Source organism: Lonchura striata, chromosome Z, assembly GCF_046129695.1.
Source record: "Lonchura striata isolate bLonStr1 chromosome Z, bLonStr1.mat, whole genome shotgun sequence".
NCBI classification, from domain to species: Eukaryota; Metazoa; Chordata; class Aves; order Passeriformes; family Estrildidae; genus Lonchura; species Lonchura striata.
Window position 1 is genome coordinate 29104559 of NC_134642.1, and position 20024 is coordinate 29124582.

The 20024-nt window shown below is 36.6% G+C and overlaps 2 protein-coding genes across 8 annotated transcripts in view; both read right to left on the reverse strand.

The window, feature by feature from the left end:
• IPO11 (importin 11) overlaps positions 1–20024 on the reverse strand; it is an 81520-nt gene that overhangs the window by 5697 nt on the left and 55799 nt on the right. For all 7 annotated transcript variants that reach the window (XM_077790056.1, XM_021534367.2, XM_021534368.3 and 4 more), the window contains one exon: positions 3724–3819. In XM_077790056.1, coding sequence (XP_077646182.1) covers positions 3724–3819 — 96 coding nt within the window. The remainder of the gene's footprint in view (positions 1–3723; positions 3820–20024) is intronic.
• Positions 10370–14013, reverse strand: LRRC70 (leucine rich repeat containing 70). The gene is made up of 2 exons (XM_021534370.3): positions 13911–14013; positions 10370–13420 (listed from the first exon to the last, which is right to left on the reverse strand). Exon 2 carries the CDS (start codon positions 13380–13382, stop codon positions 11496–11498), a length of 1887 nt encoding a protein of 628 aa, XP_021390045.1. The 5' UTR covers positions 13383–13420; positions 13911–14013; the 3' UTR covers positions 10370–11495.

Below are 20024 nucleotides of genomic sequence, written 5' to 3' on the forward strand. Positions count from 1 at the left end.
CAAAAGGACCTGAAAACTAGTAAGGACAGTGCAATTCTACAATAAAATCTGCAAGACACTGAACAAAGGTTTTTAAAATCATTTTTTACCTGCCTCAACTGGCACATACCCATATGTAAAAAACAGCCATATTTTAACCTGTTTTTGAAGTAAGTGTAAAACCAGAAAATAGGAAAAAATATCCAGTTTAAAAGTCAGAAGTTTTCCTGTCTGCTGAAATGGTTTGAATGGACTTTATAAAGACATTGATGAAAGCTATCCTTTAGAAAACGTGCCTTTAATTCACTTTACATACTCTATGCTGAAACAACAGACAAATATTCCACCACTGCCAGAACCCCTGGCCTGGTTCAGGGGTCTCGTGTGGTGGTGAAGTCTCTCCTCCAACCCGTGCTTCCAAAGAAAAACTCCGCAGCCTCTTGTTGTTCTGTCTCAAGGGAGTTTATTGTAAGTTATCTAAAAGATTGTCTTCTCGGGCTGCGGCTGTTTGATCAGCGGCCTGGGCAGAGGCACACACACACCCTGACATCCTCTCTGTCTGCTGTCTTCTTCTCCCACCCGCCCAGGGCTGCTGCTCTCTTTTATATGATACATTACGTATTACATGTTTACAGTTTTTCCCCAATACCTACTACCTGTGTTACAAGGTGCTTTTCTACTCTAAACCAATACATAAGTGTCAGCATCACTAAGAACATGGAGGCAAGGAAGAAGAAGGAGGAAGAACAGGATCAGCCCACTTTCCTCCATCTTAGAACTTCTGACCCCCATGTACAAAGTAAAATCCCCCCTGTACAGGTGCTAAAACCCCCCTGTACAGTACTAAAAACTTTTCCCTTCTACTTTGTAACTACTTTTACTATACTATCTAACCCTTTGTGACTGCTTGTTCCACCTTCAGAGTTGGTAACTCATTCCATGGCTCAAACTCAAAATCACAGCTGTTTCCAGCTGCCTGCCAGGGTCTGAAATGCTCCTGACCAAGGGCTGGAACCTCTAAAAATGTCTGAGAGACATTTTGAGTTCCAACACACCGCTCTATCAAATCTTTTCCTGGAGTTTCTGCTTTAAAAACCAAAACTATTTATAAAACACTCAGGTGATGACAACTTACCATGTATCAGGTATGATTTAACACAGGAAGGACACATAATTCACATATTAGAAAGCACCAAGACAGATGCAGATTATTGTTAATTTTCAGTCCTGCACTACTGTGCATTTTTAACTGCTGTATTCCACTAGTATGTGAAATGCTCCATCAACTAAGATGAAGAATCCATTTAAATGTTACTAAAATGAAAAAAAGATTGTGATTTTATGTGTTTTTATAAGACTTTATATGAAGATGTTCAGACTTATTCTGTTTACATAATTAGTTTTCTATTAACATGTGTTTAGAGCTGTATGAAACACTTGCTAAATAGCATGGCAAGCAGGGTCAAATACTAACACAGAAGCCATTTTTGATAAAGGGATTAGTTATTTCAAAATAATACAGCAAATTGCATATCTCCTTTGCACACAAATGGCTGCTTGCATCTCAATTTATTAAAGGAAAAAGAGACAAAAATGTCAATGTCAACATACAGGATTGAATTAACTTTTTCAGACTCATAAATTTTGGGTACCACAAAATTCCAAACTCAAGGAGAGGAGAGAATAAAGGAAGAGATGGTGATAAAATTAGAAAAAATCTGAAGTGAAAATTGGTGAAGCAAGCCTACAGCAAGGGAATGCTCCCCTTTCCAAAAAATTTGAGGTTTGTAAAGCTCTCTCATAATTATCCCTACGATGTGAAATATGAACTCTAGGAAACTCAGATGAGTGCAATCCCTTTCTATTGTAGGTCAGAGTAAACATTTCCATAATCTGATTAAAATTCATAATAAATCTAAAAAATGACAAGGCTTTTACTGCTTCCAAAATTTCACTGCTCTAACTACAACAGTTTCTTTAAAATTCCAGTTTAAATGTATTCATTTTAAATGGTTAAGCCACTTAAGCCATTGCCATTGTTTAACCTTTACAATCTTGCCTGTACATGTTTACCCTCTGTTCATCCTTCAGTGGCTAAAGTTCTATAGTGTTTCAGCTTTGATTGTCCTGTGTTAAACAGAGACATAATTTTATTTCCCACACTACAATAATTAGCTAATATGATAATCAGAGGACAATACATTATCTTTTTTTTCTGAACCTGTTCGGGCTTAAACCATTCTTCTTTAGTCTGGAGAGCTACAAAAATGCACATGATTTCAGATGACTGCTCTCACTTTACTTCCAATATATTTACATCAAAATATATTATGCAAAAGTCAAAATCTTTCAAACAGCTCTTTCAGAAGCTGCCAACATAAATATGTCCTTGGTTCAGTGTGACTGTATTTTATAAAGTAAAAATAATGTCCAGACTTTGGAGAGTAGTGACAAGTTGTACAAGGCTACAGGCTTAAAATATGAAATGAACTAGGATAAAGTTTATTTATTTCTTGGTGAGAACTATTTTCAACAAGTGCTGGCAGAGCAATCTGTTTAGAAATAGAAGGGCTCTGCAATGTTTTCTCCAGCAGTATACAAAACACAGTGCAGACATTGTGCATATTTCCAGACTTTAGACTTACAACTTCTTTTAGTACTAAGAGTTTGATGGAAGTACTTTGGCAAGAAATCCTTAGGCATAGTTCAGGCTCAGTGTGAGTGTGGACTGTTCTGAACAATTGTGTGCATACCACCTGTTTTAACTGGACAAGAACTTAATGGATTGCATTCTGGCTGTTCTGTGCCACCTAGTTTCAGTGGCAGTAAACATCCCCTTAAGCAGTAAATTAATTAGTTCAGATAGAGTCTGTTTCATCACCATGCAATAATCTGAAAGAAAATGCTTGATTCTTAGCATCAGAGCATCAGTAAATTCTGTTATTAGCATGTCTGTAAGAATATCCCAAAGAGCATCTGTTTTTAATATCTTACAACTCTCCATTCTAAAAGTAAGTAATCATTACAGAGATAAAAAAGACACTAAGATCTCTGTCCAAAGAATATCTTCTATTCATTCGGTTTGGTTTTTTTTCCCAGCTTTGCTGGGCTACAACCAGAACCAGGGACCATGAGGAGATGGATGGATGAGTGTGGTGCTGGGTGGCAGTGCACTCTGGATACCTCCAACATCCACATTCCTGGCACAGCCAAGCTCTAGCTCCTAGCTCTGAAAACTGTCTTTTGAAATATATCCTGTAGCACTACATGTGTTACATGGAACAACTGGAGAACTCTTCTTGTGGGATATGCTTGTGAGTTCTGCAGGCTGTGAAATATTGTACACTAGGTAAACTCACATGAGGTTCATGTCACACTCAAAGAAACTCTGAACTTCCTCTGAACAAGGGTGGTCCCTATCAGTACACAAGCTTTTTATATTGAAATTTTAGATATAACAGTCAAGTAAGCAAAAAGAAAATCTAAGCATATAAATGTTTTAAGAGATTATTTAGTACATAACTTAATGAACAATATAAAATTATACTGTCATTTTAAGACCTTTTTCCCCACTGCAAATATTTTAAGACCAAAAGCTTCACATCTTCTTAAAACACTCACTCTTGAGAAAGTTAATCTCTAACAAGCATGTCTTAACTGCCTACAGATTTTTCAAATAAAAATACTTCATATAAAACAATACTGCTACTGTTAAACCCTGTTTAAATTAGATTTTCCGCTTACTCTTTGTATGTTCCCGTTTCAGAATCTTCAGTCATTACATCGTTCAGTCCTTCCACTGAAATGTTGATGATACCACAAAATTTATCTTGGATAACACTGTAAAAGAACAAAATTTATTTTGGATAACATTGGAAAAGAACAGGAAAGTGACTTAGCTAAAGGAACTGCACAGGAAATTTGCTCAATTGTAGAGTACATTTACTGAGAGGTATTTTCCTTGCTTACTGCTTAGCTGAGCATGCTGTCAAGCTACAAATTCAGTATTTGTTTTAATTACAAAAATGCTTCAAAATATACAAGAAACATTATTTTTAAATAGAACAGAACTTAGAACGCTACTGAAAAACCTAAAAGCAATTGCAAATGAGCAGAAGAAAATACACATTAGCAATGTCTTGACATTAGGAGTCAAGAGCTGAGCGGGAAGGGCATGTTCCTTCCCGCAGGGAAGAGAGTAGTGGCTTATACCCCCAACACATTTACACCTTTTTTGCCATCACTATTCAATGCATAAACCAACACAACCCCTTGAGCAATGGCTGCTTGTAAAGAAGGTACACTCCCCTACTTACCTGTATTCTTCAGCCTCCTAGGCAGCCAGCTCCCCAAAGTGGGTGGAAAAACCCTGCAACCAGTTCTGCAAGAATGTGACTTTCCTGACTGTACAGAGAAAGGTCGACAGGATTTATCTGTTTAAACACAGACACCATCTGCCATTTGACACATGAGGCTATTTAAGACTAATGAAAAGGGCTGGTAGATATCACCTGGGAGTTAAAAGGCAAAAGTATCTTTACTCAGCATGACCTGAAGGTTTGACTAGCGAGGCCCACAATGCCCAAAATTACACTGAACACATTTACATTTGCCCCTGCCTTGAGAAAGGATGTTCCTGTAGCGTAAGGGCATAGGAACACAATCTCCCTGTGATGGATAGAGTCACAAGCTCCTAGTTAATGGAGAGCAGCCAGCTGCTGCTTCTGCTCCGTTTCCTGCTGCAGTGGACCTAATGCCAGAAACAGGCTATTGTAGAACATGGGTTCTTGGACTCCTACTCTATGAACTGCAAAAGTGTGAAAACAAACTGCAAGTGAAAATATGTTCATCTCAAGAATACCTCTAGCTACATGCAGCAAAGACAGAGAAAGGACCTAACTGGTGATGGTAAACTACAACCCTTTTCCTGGGACTGCGACTGACTGAAGCACTTTATTGCTCCCGGTGGCTTCAATTCTAAGAGCACTTACATGTATTTTTCTTATAATTTTTATGATCTCAATTGCTTTGACCCTGTTTAAAAGAGCCTTAGTTAAAACCTTAGGGAATGTTTATTTAATTAACAAAAAGGGGGGAGATGTGGGAGGTGGTCCTGAGGAAAGTTATCTGAATATGCCTTGGGAAGCAACAACTGTATAAAAGTGTCATCTTGAGATTCCTGCCTTCCCCATGTAAATGAAGATATGCCCATCATATGTCATATCCTCCCCAGTTTATACTCATCACTGGTCGTACCATCCTTTAGTTCTACAAAGTTCTACATTCCCTGTTTCCCCTTTAGTTCTCTTGAGTTAACCACTCCTTCCCCTTGTTCTCATTGGTCCAGTTTATCCCACTCCATCTCTGCTCCCCCCTACACCTCCTTCCCATTGGACTGTCTGTACTCCAGACACCTCCCTTGCCTTTCCCAGTTATATACACTGGCCCCTCCTTCCCTGCTCACTCCTATAACCCGCTCCCCGTAAGTGCAGGTGTCTCCCCGCTCCCATCTCCTTCATCCTCATTCTATCCTCAATAAACCCACATGGATGACAGCAGCAGCTCGAGAGTCCTCCTGTCTTTTGGTGGAGACTTTATTACGCTATCCTGGCACCTGTGGTCTAGGCAGCAGCAGGCTGACCTGCCAAACAAGGCTCAGGTCACCCACATAATTCTCCCAAAAAGATGCTGCTGATGCTGCTCCCTAAGAGATAAAGGCAGAAGCATACACTTTCCATTTATTTACAGGCACCAAACATGTACTTCTTATATCATACTTCAATTGTAGTTGATCATTGTTTTAACACAGACAAATCTGTTTCTTAATATTCTTTAATTTCCTTATTTCCTTTTCTTAAAACTGAAGACAGGGATGACTGTAGCTCCTTATACAATAGCAACTGCTTTTGAAAAATTTCTTTTGAGACACACAACAAAATTTTACAGATGCGACAAATAGTTAAATAACAATAGATATCTTGGAAAAAATGCTTATCAAGTTAGAATATTAAGTATAGAAAGTATTTATTTTATATTTGTTCTGATAAAACTGTAATCACATTCATGATTCTTTCTTTCAAAGGGATTATTTTTGTTCTCTTTTTAAAATTCAGCTACTGCTGTATGCCAGAATCTGAAGTGGATTTTGTATCATCACTCTTGAAACTCTTGAATTCCACAAAATGAAAACTGATGTGATTTTTACTGCCTGATTGCCAGCTATGTATTTAAAAGACACTTATTCCTTTGACAAAAGGCTTCCCTATCACATTCAGAACAGCAAAGCATTGCATGTTGTGAGACTGAATCTCTGTGAGGTTCTGCAGACAGCAAGCAACCTACTGACCTCACAGCACAACTGAGAAAGTCAACATTGCCTCAGTCACCAGCACAATGAGCCCTCAGAGACAGAGCTGGCTTCTTCACCAAGTCAAAGGTCCTGCATAGCACACCTCCATTAAGACTCTTTTGCCGCATCCTTGTTTTTGAAACACATCTCTAGGAAAATGCCATTAACACATTAATATTTTCCAACATGAATAAGTTTAGTATTTTCCAATAAGCTGCCCTCAGATTCATGTCAACAGTAGAGAAAGGGCACTCAACAGAGAACACATGTGAACACTTTGAGCCCTAGAGGAGTAAACTATGCCTTACTCCTACACACTATTTAATTAATAATACAGGATGCTGTCCAATACTTGTATTATTTCTTCCTTCCAACTTGCATGAATCCCAGAATGGTTTGGGTTAAAAGTGACCTCAAAGGTTCACCTAGTTATGAGCCTGCTGCCATAGGCAGGTCACCTTCCAGCGGACTGGGCTGCTCAAAGCCCCATCCAGCCTGCCTTAAACACTTTCAGGAATGGAGCATCCACAGCTTCTCTGGGCAACCCAGTGCCTCATCGCCCTCACAATAAGGGTGAGGTGAAAAATCTAATCAAAACCTACTCTCAGTTTTCAGCCATTTCCCCATGTCCTATCACTACAGTTTCTGATGAACAGTCCCTCTCTGGCTTCCCTGCAGGCCCTTTTGGAGACTGGAAGATTGAGGTCAGGTCTCCACACAACATTCTCTTTTCTAGGCTGAACAGCCACAACTTTCTCAGCCTGTCCTCATAGGGGAAGTGCTCCACTCTTATCAACCTTCTGGCCTCTGGATTTGCTCCTGAAGTATCAGGTCCTTCTTATATTGAGGGCCCCACAACAGGATGCAGCACTCCAGTTAGGGTCTCATCAGCACAGAGAGTACAACATCACTGTTCTTGACAGTTACCACAAAAGCACATAGGGAAATCATTAATTTCTTGGAAAGAATATTCCTACTTTGTAACATAAATGAGAAATAGTATTTCACTTCTTTAGTGGAAGATTCATGAGAGGTTTTTTTGGGTTTTTTTAAGTAAAAGAAAGAATGTAGAACACCTTTCAAAATGCAATTTTCCTGCAGCTTTCAGTAAATATAATACCCTTCTCTGCTTTCTTTTTTTTTTCCTTTTAAATGAGACATACAGTTTCTTTCTATCGAAGACCCACTGAAATATTTACCAAGTATGGGGCCATTAAACAATGCAACTATTTCCAAAACACAAAACACATGCAGGTGAAAAATAAAGATACCACAGATTCACATTTTAAAAAAAGAAACCTCAAATTTCAGTGGCAATATAAAATGCATCAGGCCTTATTTTCAGTGATGAGAAAGCATGCCATGCCACTCAATGTAATACCTTTTCAAAAGAGACTAAAATTGGCCTGCTTATTTCAAGAAATAAGTAGAGAAGTCATATGAGCGGATTCAAAGACAAATCCATTCAGATGAATTTTCAGAACAGAACAGTTAATGTTTCATACTAAAACTGTATGCTGGGAGGAAGGCACCATTTAAGCAGCTCCCCCCTTGAATTGCATACAATTCAGATTAGCAATGAAACAAACAAAAGCATCAGGCTATAACTGGTTTTATATCTACCCAGACTTCCTAAATTACTGGGACAAAACCTCTTTTGGTATGCAGGAAAAGGCCCACAATTAGGCCCTGGAACACTTCATAATCCAGTTTCAAAGATAGACTATTTTTTTTTTTTTTTATTGCAGTAAGGCTATTGTATGCTGCCTGTTATATAAAATTCACCTTACCAATACAGAAAACAAAATCTAGCATTCAGAGCAGCTTCCATAAGAATCATCTCAAAACTTCTATTTCAAAGTTTGCATAAGTTTTTTAGATAAAAGAATAAAAGCTTTGCAAAGGACAGAACAGACCCCATCAGTTCTGAAAATAAAATAGATAGTTTGGTTTTTTTTCATTCTGTCTGTAATTTCTAATGCACAAAGCTATCTATACAACTTATTATCCTGGGGTTTTATGTGAAAATTCTTAATTTTTACTTAAATTATATAGCAAACTACTGTAGACAAAGCTCTATCATCATATTAAAAGATGTATTGACATATTTCTTAGTGGTCCTTAACTAAAATGGACCCCATATCTCCTTTGCATATTCCTCAGAGAAGGAGGAAAAAAAATCTGTACGAGAAGAAATACTTTTTCAGAGATAAAAAGATAAAACATTTTCTGCTTTTCTACATTCACCAGGATAATGCAATGAATGCTAAGAAGAGTTTGATTTCATATCTTTACTCATTTACATACTGAGAAAGCTTAATTAATTTTTTTCTTATCTCATTAGCCAAGGAAAGAGGTGGAGTGGGACAAACAGAGATTACTCAGCACATACTGTAAGTGATGTAAATTACTATTAGACACACACACATACCCTCGTAGGAGGTGCACAGTTCTAAGAAGCTTGTAAACCAGCAAAGCAGCAGCTAAGACTCTTTCCAGGGGAGTCCTATGACTGACCATAAACCGTGATCTTCATGAAGCACCACTTAGTTTCATGAGGGCAGACTCAACTAAGACTTCTAATTATTCCCTAATTATTTTAATTGACATATGAACCACACATGTACATGAAAGGCTTGGTTTCCCCATGTGAACATTTAAATACAAAACATACTGACTGCTGAAGAAAGGCATTTCCCTCATAACTGCGTAATAAATCTCCCAGTGCTTTGTTATTCTAATCCCTGTGTTATTTGAGGTCTCCACTCCAAAGGATGGCTTTCAATGGCTTTAACTCGCTGCTGCACAAACAGCTGCAACACCAGTTTCCTTTAATGTTCCACCACTACAGATGGTGAAATGCATACCTGGCAAACAACTCCCACAGCAGCTTGTCAGTGAAAAAGATGAACCTACAGAAAGAACCTCTCATGCCTTTCTGTAAAGAGCAGCTGTGGAAACCAGAGCCTAAAATAACAGAGCTGCTCCCTGACAGATTTCTTTGAGAATTAGGTTTATTCAGTTTTTAACCTCTGTGAACTACTAAAGTTCCTCTGTAAGAAAGGCATAGCAGCATTTCTAGCAAGAAAAACTTAACTAGTTCCTACTGCATTTGAAGTCCATTATTTCTGAAGGTGTCCACATAACATTAAAAATTTAAAAATATAGCACATAAAATCACAGAACCTACTACTGTGCAATCACTGATTGTGCAGTTGTTACTAAGTGAAAACAAAATCAGTATTTATCACAATGAATTATGTAGAAGAGACAGAAGGTAACAAAAAATGGGTTAAAGAGGAAGAGACTGCAGTGGATTAGCCTCTGGAAAAAAAGTGCATAAATTACAGCCAGTGTTTTCCCTTCTTAAAAGCATTTGCCCATTATATTTAACATCTGGTCTTAAGTTAGAAAATCATTTAAAAAAATAGTTTCTACTCAAGCAATACTGAACAGCTTAAGATTTTGTCCAAGAAGCTGAATTTTGTGTTCTCTACAAGTATTCAATCTATGATACAATAAATTACAGTCTAATACAGTATTATTTCATTACTCTAATAACAAACAACAATGAAGTCATACTTGCACTTTCACACCCATTCAGTGCAGTCAAGGTTTATACATGTCCTGGTAGCAGATAGTAAGATTTTCCCTGCTAGAAAAGAACTGCAGATGGACAAACAAGATGACCGGGACCTGCGTAGCCTGGATACGCACAGGATTTACACCAGCAGGAAAGAGACGGGAGAGAACAAGAATGCTGAGTGCAGCTCTGGCTCAGCCAGAGAATGCCACAGGCTCCAGGCTGGAGCCTGGAACAGTAACATACTTCTAACACAATTTAAATCAACCCCGCAGAGGAAAGTCTATCAAAGTATTGTTCCCCACTTTTCCCTGAGGAAAATGGTCTACCTGTCAACTATATAACTCATAAACAACATGACTGAAATATCTAGGGCACAGGCCTGTAGAAGAAAAACAGCATCTACAAAACTAAGTCCCGTTGGCTGAAAATTTTACAGCATTGGACCATTTGGCATATAGTTTCATGACATTTAATTCCAGAATAAAGTTTGAATTATTGAAGTAACAGAAAAACAAAAATCACAGAAATTCAGGTTGAAAATAAAGCTACAGCATATGAGACATAACCTGACAACAACAGAACACCAACATTTGAAATAGAAATAAACAGTTATATGCAAACTATAGAAGAAAATATCCCCATTTTGAAGATGAAGTTTTAACTAAAAACACATATCTTGACCTGACACCTCCAAATATAAACCAAATATGTAAATGCTTTCAGCCATTCCTTTAGCATTATGTACTTACAGTGTAGTGTATTTCTTCAATTTGTACCTCTTCTCTAGCTAAAAAGTTCCTCAAAATATTACTATATAGTACTGTGACATAGATTATGATCTTTTATTAACCAGCTCTATTACCTTAGAGATAATAAATTTGGTCATTACACTTTGGTAAATTTCAACAGCAATTTTGTTTTTCTCAAGTCCAGTTTGGGGTATTTCATAAAACTATACAGATACACACTAATAAAAAAGTCACTTTAATATATTTATTACACAGATTGAACATACAAATTGTATATTACAATACGCTACAGGTATGCATAGAATTTGTATAGTTTGAAATTTTTCTCTTAAGAGTTTGAACATGCTAACTGTAAATGTGCTTTTTTTCCCTGTGCTTTATTTAATAGAGGAAGAGTAGAAACTCTACTACAATAAACACATGAAACACTGTATTCTGATTCCCCAAGATTTCTTGGCTTCATGATCTGACTAAGAATGCTTGCTTCACAATAGCTGCGGAATTTCTACAGGAACTTACATCATGAAGTATGGAAAAATAAATTAAAATGTACTTTATACTGCATGTATACTTGAGAATAGGTGAACGATTACAACAAACAGGGACTTAGTTTAATAAACTTACCCATGTTAGATTGAAATTACTTATAATGAAATAATCAATAAATTTCAAAACATTCAGTAAGCAAATGTTGATGCAGAACCCGAATTGAGTCATTTTCCACAGTTCTATTAAGCAGTTGATTTTAATTGGTGGAGGTATTTTTACGGAATCAAGTTCTTGATTTCTTGACCTTTCATATCACAGTTAACACCAAACCAAATGAGATAAATTACAATGATGAATGTTCAAACAAGATGACCTGTGCCTGACTTTCTGATACTGTTCGCTTGAGCAGCCTTATTTGGTCCAGTTCTGAATGTTCCATGGATTTCCGAGTTAGAGACTGCACTGAGTCAGTTATGTTGTATCTGCCAGGCTGGTAAAAGCCATAATATTCTATACTCTTTTCCCCGGAGTTTTCCAGCACCTTTAGTTTTTGCCTAAACTGAATAATTTTACAGATTAAGAACAGGATAACAGCACAAGCCAGAATGAAAAAGGCTAGTAAAATATCAAAAGCTTGATTCAGCTTTTTAACCTGTTGTGTACAAATCAGGGTTGTTTTTAATGACACAGGAGCAGGATCTGTTGCAAACAACCATTCTTCTTCTACATTTCTATTAGTAGGTATAATTTCTGCTGTTATTTGCACTGGTAATGTTGCTGCCTGTGATGGCACTTCAACAGCATATTGCTGATAAAGCAATGGGGTAGAAGATGTAGCTGTAGTTCCTTCCCAGAAAGCAATATACTTCGTTTCTGCAGTGACAAACTGTTCCAATGTATTGCGCCTGTTCCCTTTATGCCAGGCCATCAGCAGAGTGGTAGCAGAGTGATGCATCCCGACAGATCCCAGACTCGGGGCAGAGCCCGGGCTGGCAGTGGGGCCAATGCAGTTTGAAAACCAAGCCCATTTCATATAATGCAAAGGTCTACCACGCATACTCTGGGGATTCTGACAGTGAATTTTTGCAGAAACAGAAGATGATGCTAGCCAATTCAGTAACGCAAGCATTTTACAGCTGCAGTTCCAAGGATTAGAATGTACCTGCAGATGAGTTAAAGATACTAAGGGCTTGAGAACTTCAGGTTGTAACTCTGTGATTTTATTAAATGCTAAATTGAGTACTTTAAGTGACTGCCCCATTTTTTCAAAGGTACCATTGCCAATACTGGCTATTTTATTTCTGTCTAGCTGTAGATACATTAAATTGTTCAATAAGGTAAAAGTGCTAGCATTTATATTTTCTAAATCATTATAACTTAAGATTAGCTGGCTAAGGTTGTTTAACCCAAAAAATCCATTTACAGCAACACATTTTAGCTTGACATTTTTCAAAGACAGGTATTTAAGCTTATTAAGTCCCTTAAATGCAAAAGGCTGAATTGATCCAATGGGATTGTGAGACAAAGAAAGTCTTTCAAGATTTTTGAGCCTTCCAATAGCATTTGATGGCACATGTGGTAAGTTGTTACCTTCAAGAAACAAATAAGCGAGATTTTCAAGATGATGAAATGCTGCATCTGATATCCGTGAAATCTTATTATTTGCCAGGTTTAGTGTTTGGAGACTTATCATTCCCCAGAAAGTCCCACTTCCAAGGACACTGAGACAATTTCTTTGAAGAGTTAAATATCTAACAGAAAGAAGATCACTAAATAATCCTCTGGGAAGAAAAGCTATTTGATTATTCTGAAGGTATAAACAATGAAGATTGGAAAGCCCTTCAAAGATTCCTGGATCCAGGCGTTTAATATTATTGCTATTTAGATGCAAGTAGCACAATTTGGGGAGTTCCACAAAAGCTTTTGGGTGTACATACAAAATACTGGAGTTATCCATGTAGAGTGCAGCAAGCTTCAGAAAACCTCTTAGATGATTTGGAGTGACATGTGATATATTATTTCCACTGAGGTAAACAATAATTGTTGTTTTTGGAAGGTTCCAAGGGATGCTTGAAAGCCCTGCATTACGACAGCTAACTTGTCTCCCTGTGCAGAGCTGACAAGCAGATGGACAGCCAAAAGCCTCCTTCTGGAGCAGCAACAAAAGAAAACAATTAAATATATACAGGAATGCTCCTGGGCAGGGTGAAGAACTTTGCAGAACACACATATCCCTGTCTTTGGCCTTCTTACTCCTCTCTGACTTCACTAGTAGAGATAAAAAGAAGTATATAAATATTATTTCAAATATATTTATTAAATATATTATTAATAATTACTTTAATCTATGTGTATAATTATAAAAATATTAGCATTGCTCTCAAGATTGGTATTTTACATATTATTCTTTCATGCCAAAGAAGCAGTTTTGAATTCCAACTTACTAACTGGACGCCACCGCAAAAAAAAATTTCTAAGTAAATAGACAATTATGTAACTATACTGCTAACACAGCCTCAAAATATTTAAATGGCTGTAGCATAGAAGTATCTAAGCTGCCAAAATAGCTTTTATTAATTTAAAAATACTATATATTCTGTACTTCTTACAGTTAACCATTACTAAGAAATGTTTTAAAACCATCCAAGTAGAAGTGCCAACTGTAAACAAGTTACATTTTACTGACAAATCACTTACAACTTGCATTTTATTTTATTAAACTGAGTTACATTTAAAATAAACAGAAGCATTTCCTTACCCCAAATCTGAAGTTCATTATTTCTGTTATTTTGCTGCTTGCAGTCCGCTAGACTATAAGCTGACCAACTACACTCCTCTGTGAAACCTTTGTAAAGGCAGTGTTGCTGAATACTACAGCATTCACATTTTTGCACTAGGGTTTCCAACAGTTTGCTCAGGAAACTAAGAAAGAAGTGCCTGAAGTCAGGTTGCCATGGATACAGGAAACCCTGGGACAGGAAGCCATTTTATCTGTACTTCAGAAGTATTGTCGGAAAGGAAATCTCAATGATTTGTTTCTAGAAAACCAAGAACTATCCTAGTCTGTAACTGCTAGGTTTTGTTGTTTGGGTTTTTTTGTTTTGGTTTGGTGTTTTTGGGTTTTTTTTTTGTTTTGTTTCTTTTGTTTTGTTTTGTTTTATTTGTAATTCACTGATTTAACTAGGAGAGGTTAAAAGAGTTCTATCTTAGTTAGGTTTAACTTTCAGAATAAAGCACAACAATTTGTAACAACACTATTGCATTACCTTATCTTTCAGCCAGAACCTGAAATGCTTCATTAAACTGGTAGCAAAACTTACACTGTTCTCTGTCTACAGAGCCAAACTGCTGCCACATGCACACACGTTCCAATGGTCTGGCTGAGAGGGAAAAGATACACACTGTGGATGGAAGAACCCAGTGTCTTCTGCCCTCTGACAAGACACAACCTGCCAGGAATCCCAGAGAAACCCTTGAAATCTTAGGACATGAGACCCACATGATGTGGCACTAAGCTGCTATGTACTCGTATTTCTGACCTGACCCAAGCACTTTGTTAAGTCTCACTGTAAACCACCCTTTTAAAACCAAATTTATCCACAGAGGACTATGAGATGGTTTCCGGTTCTGAGAGCCACACCTTTCATGCACAGCTTTCAGTTCCTGCAGTGTCCCCTGTGCAGAAAATGACTACATGGGCTATAAATATCCCTCTTGCTTAAGGACCAGAGATTACACCCTCAGTTTATCCATCACAGAGAAGAAATACAAGAAAAGCTCAGTCACATTATCAAAGAGAGAAAGGGGAGATTAAGCCTACAAATAGCAATGTAACTAAAACCCCATGAGTTTATTGTAACGAGACCTTCTGCTCAGCAAAAGAAAGATGGCAAAGCCCACCAGTAGCCATAGCCAAAAAGGAGGCACAACAGTAGGAGAATCAAGTCCCTTCAGCTACAGTGATCTCACACAGGAAGCATGAGTTCACATAAGGGGTGAAATGTAACCCAATTGTCTTTGTCTATATAATCCAATCTGAAATGCATGCATGAGAAAGGGAAGCAGAATAGACAAGGACATGTTTTTGAAGAAGCTTTCTTCCAAATACCTAGTCTAAAATAAGAAATCAGTAAGTAAATTTGGTCCATGGGCCATTTTAGACAAAGCCTGTTTCAGTTACAGCCCAGAATTAAAACTGTTTGTTTCTTTTTGTCTAAGACCAATAGATCAAGAGGAAAACTAATTCTTCTTCAGATTCGAATATTTATTTTTTCACTTTTTTTCACAGTATTTAGCATAATTGTTGACATAGAGAAAGTAAAATAAAATGTCATGTCATTTATTGTATCATCCACAGGACTGGTGAAGTATCCTGGATATGTGGGAACAATACAGTAAGAGTAACAGAGAAAGATTATCAACAGAGTCAGATGAGGGACTACCCAAAAATGGAAAGTGACTTCAAACAGGAAATTACCTTCTACCTAGACTTCACTGCCTATAGTCTCTTTATATATAAACCTATATGTGTAAAAAAAGCCCAAACAAAATAAAATTATTCTTCCAAGGTATGCTGTATGAAACAACCCTTTATAGCTACAAGAAGTAAGTAAAAATTTTAAAAAAAGTTTTAAAAGGCAAATGTTCATACAGATCTTTTTGCAAAATGTCAGAGGTAACACATTTTGAAAAACTAAAGGAATTAATGAAGCTCTATGGTATATCAGATAGCATGAAAATTTAGAGGAGCCAGTAGAGCAGTGACCAGATAAAAGAAAGCTGATGAGCAGTAAGTGGCTAAATGTCTCTGTGATCTTGCACTGAAAGTACCGTATGAATATTCACAAAATTTTTGCTTGAACCCTAGCTCCACTGTGGTTCTGACCACACTGACTACTCTTCTAACAGTTGAATCCCATGCCCAAAATGGGGGGGGGGGCGGGGGGGAAATCTTAATCCAGGTCGTACTCCTTCCATTCTGCACTAGCAAATCTAGTGAAGTCCTGCTTTACGCTTTGTCAGTACTGCACCCGAAGGCCTGCAGATCTGATTGCAATGTAATTTAGAGTTATTACTTCATTTATACTACATATTGTTAAAGTATTTGAAAGCTGTATCTGTTAAGAACAAGACACAAAATTATGCAGCACATAACTTTTAACATTTTGGGGAAAACCATAAAAAAGGCTGGGTGGAAACTTGTAACTTGGATCAGCATTACTCAAAGTGGCTCATACTTAAGCAATAAAATCCATACTTTTTGAAAACTGCATGAAAAAACCCAGGAAAAACCAACAAGCTTAGTCTGCTTTCATATTTCATTCACTGCAATTTTTCTTCTGCAGAAAGAGAACTACTAGGTGTGTACTTACATATAGCTTCACAGGGTAACAGAAAATTATTTTTGAACCCACAAGTGAATTTTATCTTAATATATTAATATTGATGAAGTTCCTAATGCTACTGGCTTTTTAACATTAAAATCTAGTTCAACTATGACTCGTTGTAAAATACAAGCACGAAGCCTGAGTAAACAGCAATTTGTCAAATTATGCATAAAATAACAAGTCAAAGTAATGGAAAGAATATACATGCACTTCACCCGTGTTATATTAAGCCAATATATGAATATTAGGTGACAAACTAATCATCCAAATCCCACTTATGCAGAGCAGAAAACATGCAACAGGTTCAAAAATAGGGTCTAAAGTCAATTTTTGAGAAAGAATTTCATTCTCATAATTACTACAAAATTCTGTTAAAGCCCACAAATGAGGGCAACCAATTTTTAGCAGTGTAATTATTTTTTTAAGCTTGTAAGAGTGAAACTATAATGCCCTCCCATTATGTATGTAGCAACCATCTGCTCTTGCAGGGCTTCCTTCCTTCTACTTTTATTCTCCACAAGTAGGCTATTGTACAACTTTATTTTTTCAAATACCTACTTCCTTCAGCCCACATCATCTCTAGATATGACCACAAATCAAAGCAATTCAGGAACTAAACTACTGCTTAGGTAGCACAGACAACAACATTTAATTAACATCCAATAGGCAAGTGAACTGTTGACACCTTATTAACTTATCAGATCCCAAACCACTTTTCTGTTTATCTTATTATCTAGTTTACCAAAATATTTCTTTTTGTCTCAACTATTGCAGATTTCTTCTAGTATTTAGCATTTCTGTTTCAGTAAGAATCCTGACTTGCTGCTCCATTTACCAAAAATTTGTCTCTACCACAGCGTGAAAACTATGTAACTATTTTTCCCATTGAGGATATAAAAATAAGTTTCCATTCCATAAATCTAATTTGACCTTAGACTCCAGTAAAATAATATAACAGAAAGCTCTTGCAAAACTAAAGGCTTACTTTGAGAAATTAGTTTATTCTCTTTATTCAGAAATCTGTGTCTTCTGTGGAGCAACCATGAAGTTTGTGAACAAAACAGTAATATAAAAAGGTTGGCCATAAATGTAACATGCAGATGTGATATACTGATAACAACAACATAGCTTTAGCCTTTACTTTTCACTGCAATAATTAGCAATGCTCTTCTATCTATAAAAGCATTTATGTACTCAATATGAATGTAATTCAAACCAAAAAACTCAAATTAATTCCCCAAATTTCAACTTCTAGAAATTTAATCAAAACTAAACTCAATTCCAAAACCACACTCTGCCTGCTAGTTTAGGAGACAGGACAGGTATATACTTGGTATTAATAACTGATAGCTCAAAATATTCAACAGACAGAGAAAAACGTCAACAGTTCCTAACAGCTACTACAGAGAATACCCACACACAAAATACAGAAACTATTCCTTAAAAATACAAGCTTTCTTTATACTAGGGCATTTTTTTAATAACAAAACCTCATGTTTTGTTTTAAATACTCACTTTCTTCTCATTAAATTGTTTTAATATGAAACATTACTTTTCAAGACAGAACTTATTTGAAGAAGGTCTTGTAGTGACATGGGTTGTGGTGTTTATCACTTCTGGCATCTTACCATAATAGTCTGGCACTCTTGAAGAAAGTCACTGAAAAATCTCAGCTATTCTCTGGCAGTCTTAAATTTGACAGAGTACAGCACAGAGAGGAGATGCACCAAAATGGCTCAAAGAAACACAGGTGCAAAACCAGCTGTAAATCCATGGTTTGGGTGTGGGATTTTTTTAACTTTTCTTACAGTCTTGTGATATTTACACAATTTTAGTTATAGGCTACACTTCAGCCACTACTTATCGAGCATCTGCAAACGTAAATTTGCAAACGTAAACCATACATTGCAAAGAGTTTGAAGGAAGCTAGTGGTTTATTATCTTTTGCTTTTATGTAATTAAAATCTTAAATTTTAGGGTAAACTGTAATTAGAATAGTTCTAGGAAAGACTTCTGAAATATTCTATATAGGCCATAAACAAAAGCAAGATATCAGTTTATTTTTTTTGCAGCAGTTTAGCTGCAATTAGTAACATAATTTCTTGCTATCACTTGGTACATTTTTCTTTGAAATCAAGGCTTAAGGGTCCTAGGGGAAAGGATAATATCCTTCTGACCAGTCCTCAAGAGCAATCAACTGTAGGAGAAAAATTGATGTAGACTGCGAACAAGGAAAGTTTAATGAGTGCATCCTTTTGCCAATACCATAATGTGACATGCAATTAAAGAAGTTGGCAGTGCTCTGTGTAACCTTCTGAATTATGCAGACTCTGATAGTCAGACTAAGACCAAAGCCACATTTTTCATTCTTATCATTAAAACTGCACTGTTACCTGTCAGGCAAGCTAAATAAATCCAAGGCCAAACACTGATGACAACTGCAAAATCATAATTTAAAGAGCTCCTTTAAATGCTAATAGTCTATTAGAGGCGTGGGTGAGCATTCGTTTAGCTAGAGGGATTAAAAAAATGGAGAGGAAGATAAAATAGCTTCAGAGTATCATCCCTATTAAAAAAAGGAGGATGTACAAGTAATTATGTAAGAAATTCTGACTTTATAAATGAGGACATAACTATCCTGAGGAGAACATGACATTTTATTAGGCACTTTCTTGCCATTTAACTAACATTACATATAAACAACTTTTTGAGAGGAAAATTAAAATTTCTAATTAAGTAATTTTAACAAATGACAGAGGCAAAGCTCTATAATAACCTAATGAAGATTTATAATTGCATACTGTAAGTGCTTACACTCAAAAAATGCCAATTATCTAACTGGCAGAACTCATACTGGCAGACATATCAGACTTGATACACAATGAGGAAAAGCAGACATTAATTTGCATAATTATTAGAAACTTGGGGAACCTCTTAACCCCTTCCCCACAATACATAAAGATACTTAACTCAAATGGATAAAATGAAAACTACTCATGTACCAGCAACCAAAATGAAGAAAGATAAATTAAAATTCATAACTTAAAATAACTTCATGTTTTAAGGTCAGTAAAGTCCCCTCTACTTCAGAATGGTACCACTCTACACAGGTAGTTCCATCAAAAATGAGCCTATCCACAAAGACCACAATTTCTAGCCTGTTTTGTAAAGCACTGATTTTGAGTGAAAGTAAACATGGCAGTCTCCCATTCAAGAGTGACAGACATAGCAGAAATAACCCTCACTTGCAGAAGAAGAGTGTTTTGCTTTCAATATGGTATCAAATGCTACCTGTGGGTACAGTTAGGTATCACCCCAAACAAGTCTGATAATTGACACTATAATCCTTCCAAAATCTGTTTCCATTTCCTTATTACAGAATAAATGTTCCTATCACTCTTTAGCATCTTTCAGTGTTGTTTGTGTTCCACTAAAATACACACAAGTGTAGGAATAAAAAGAGATACCTACTTTGCTAAATAAAT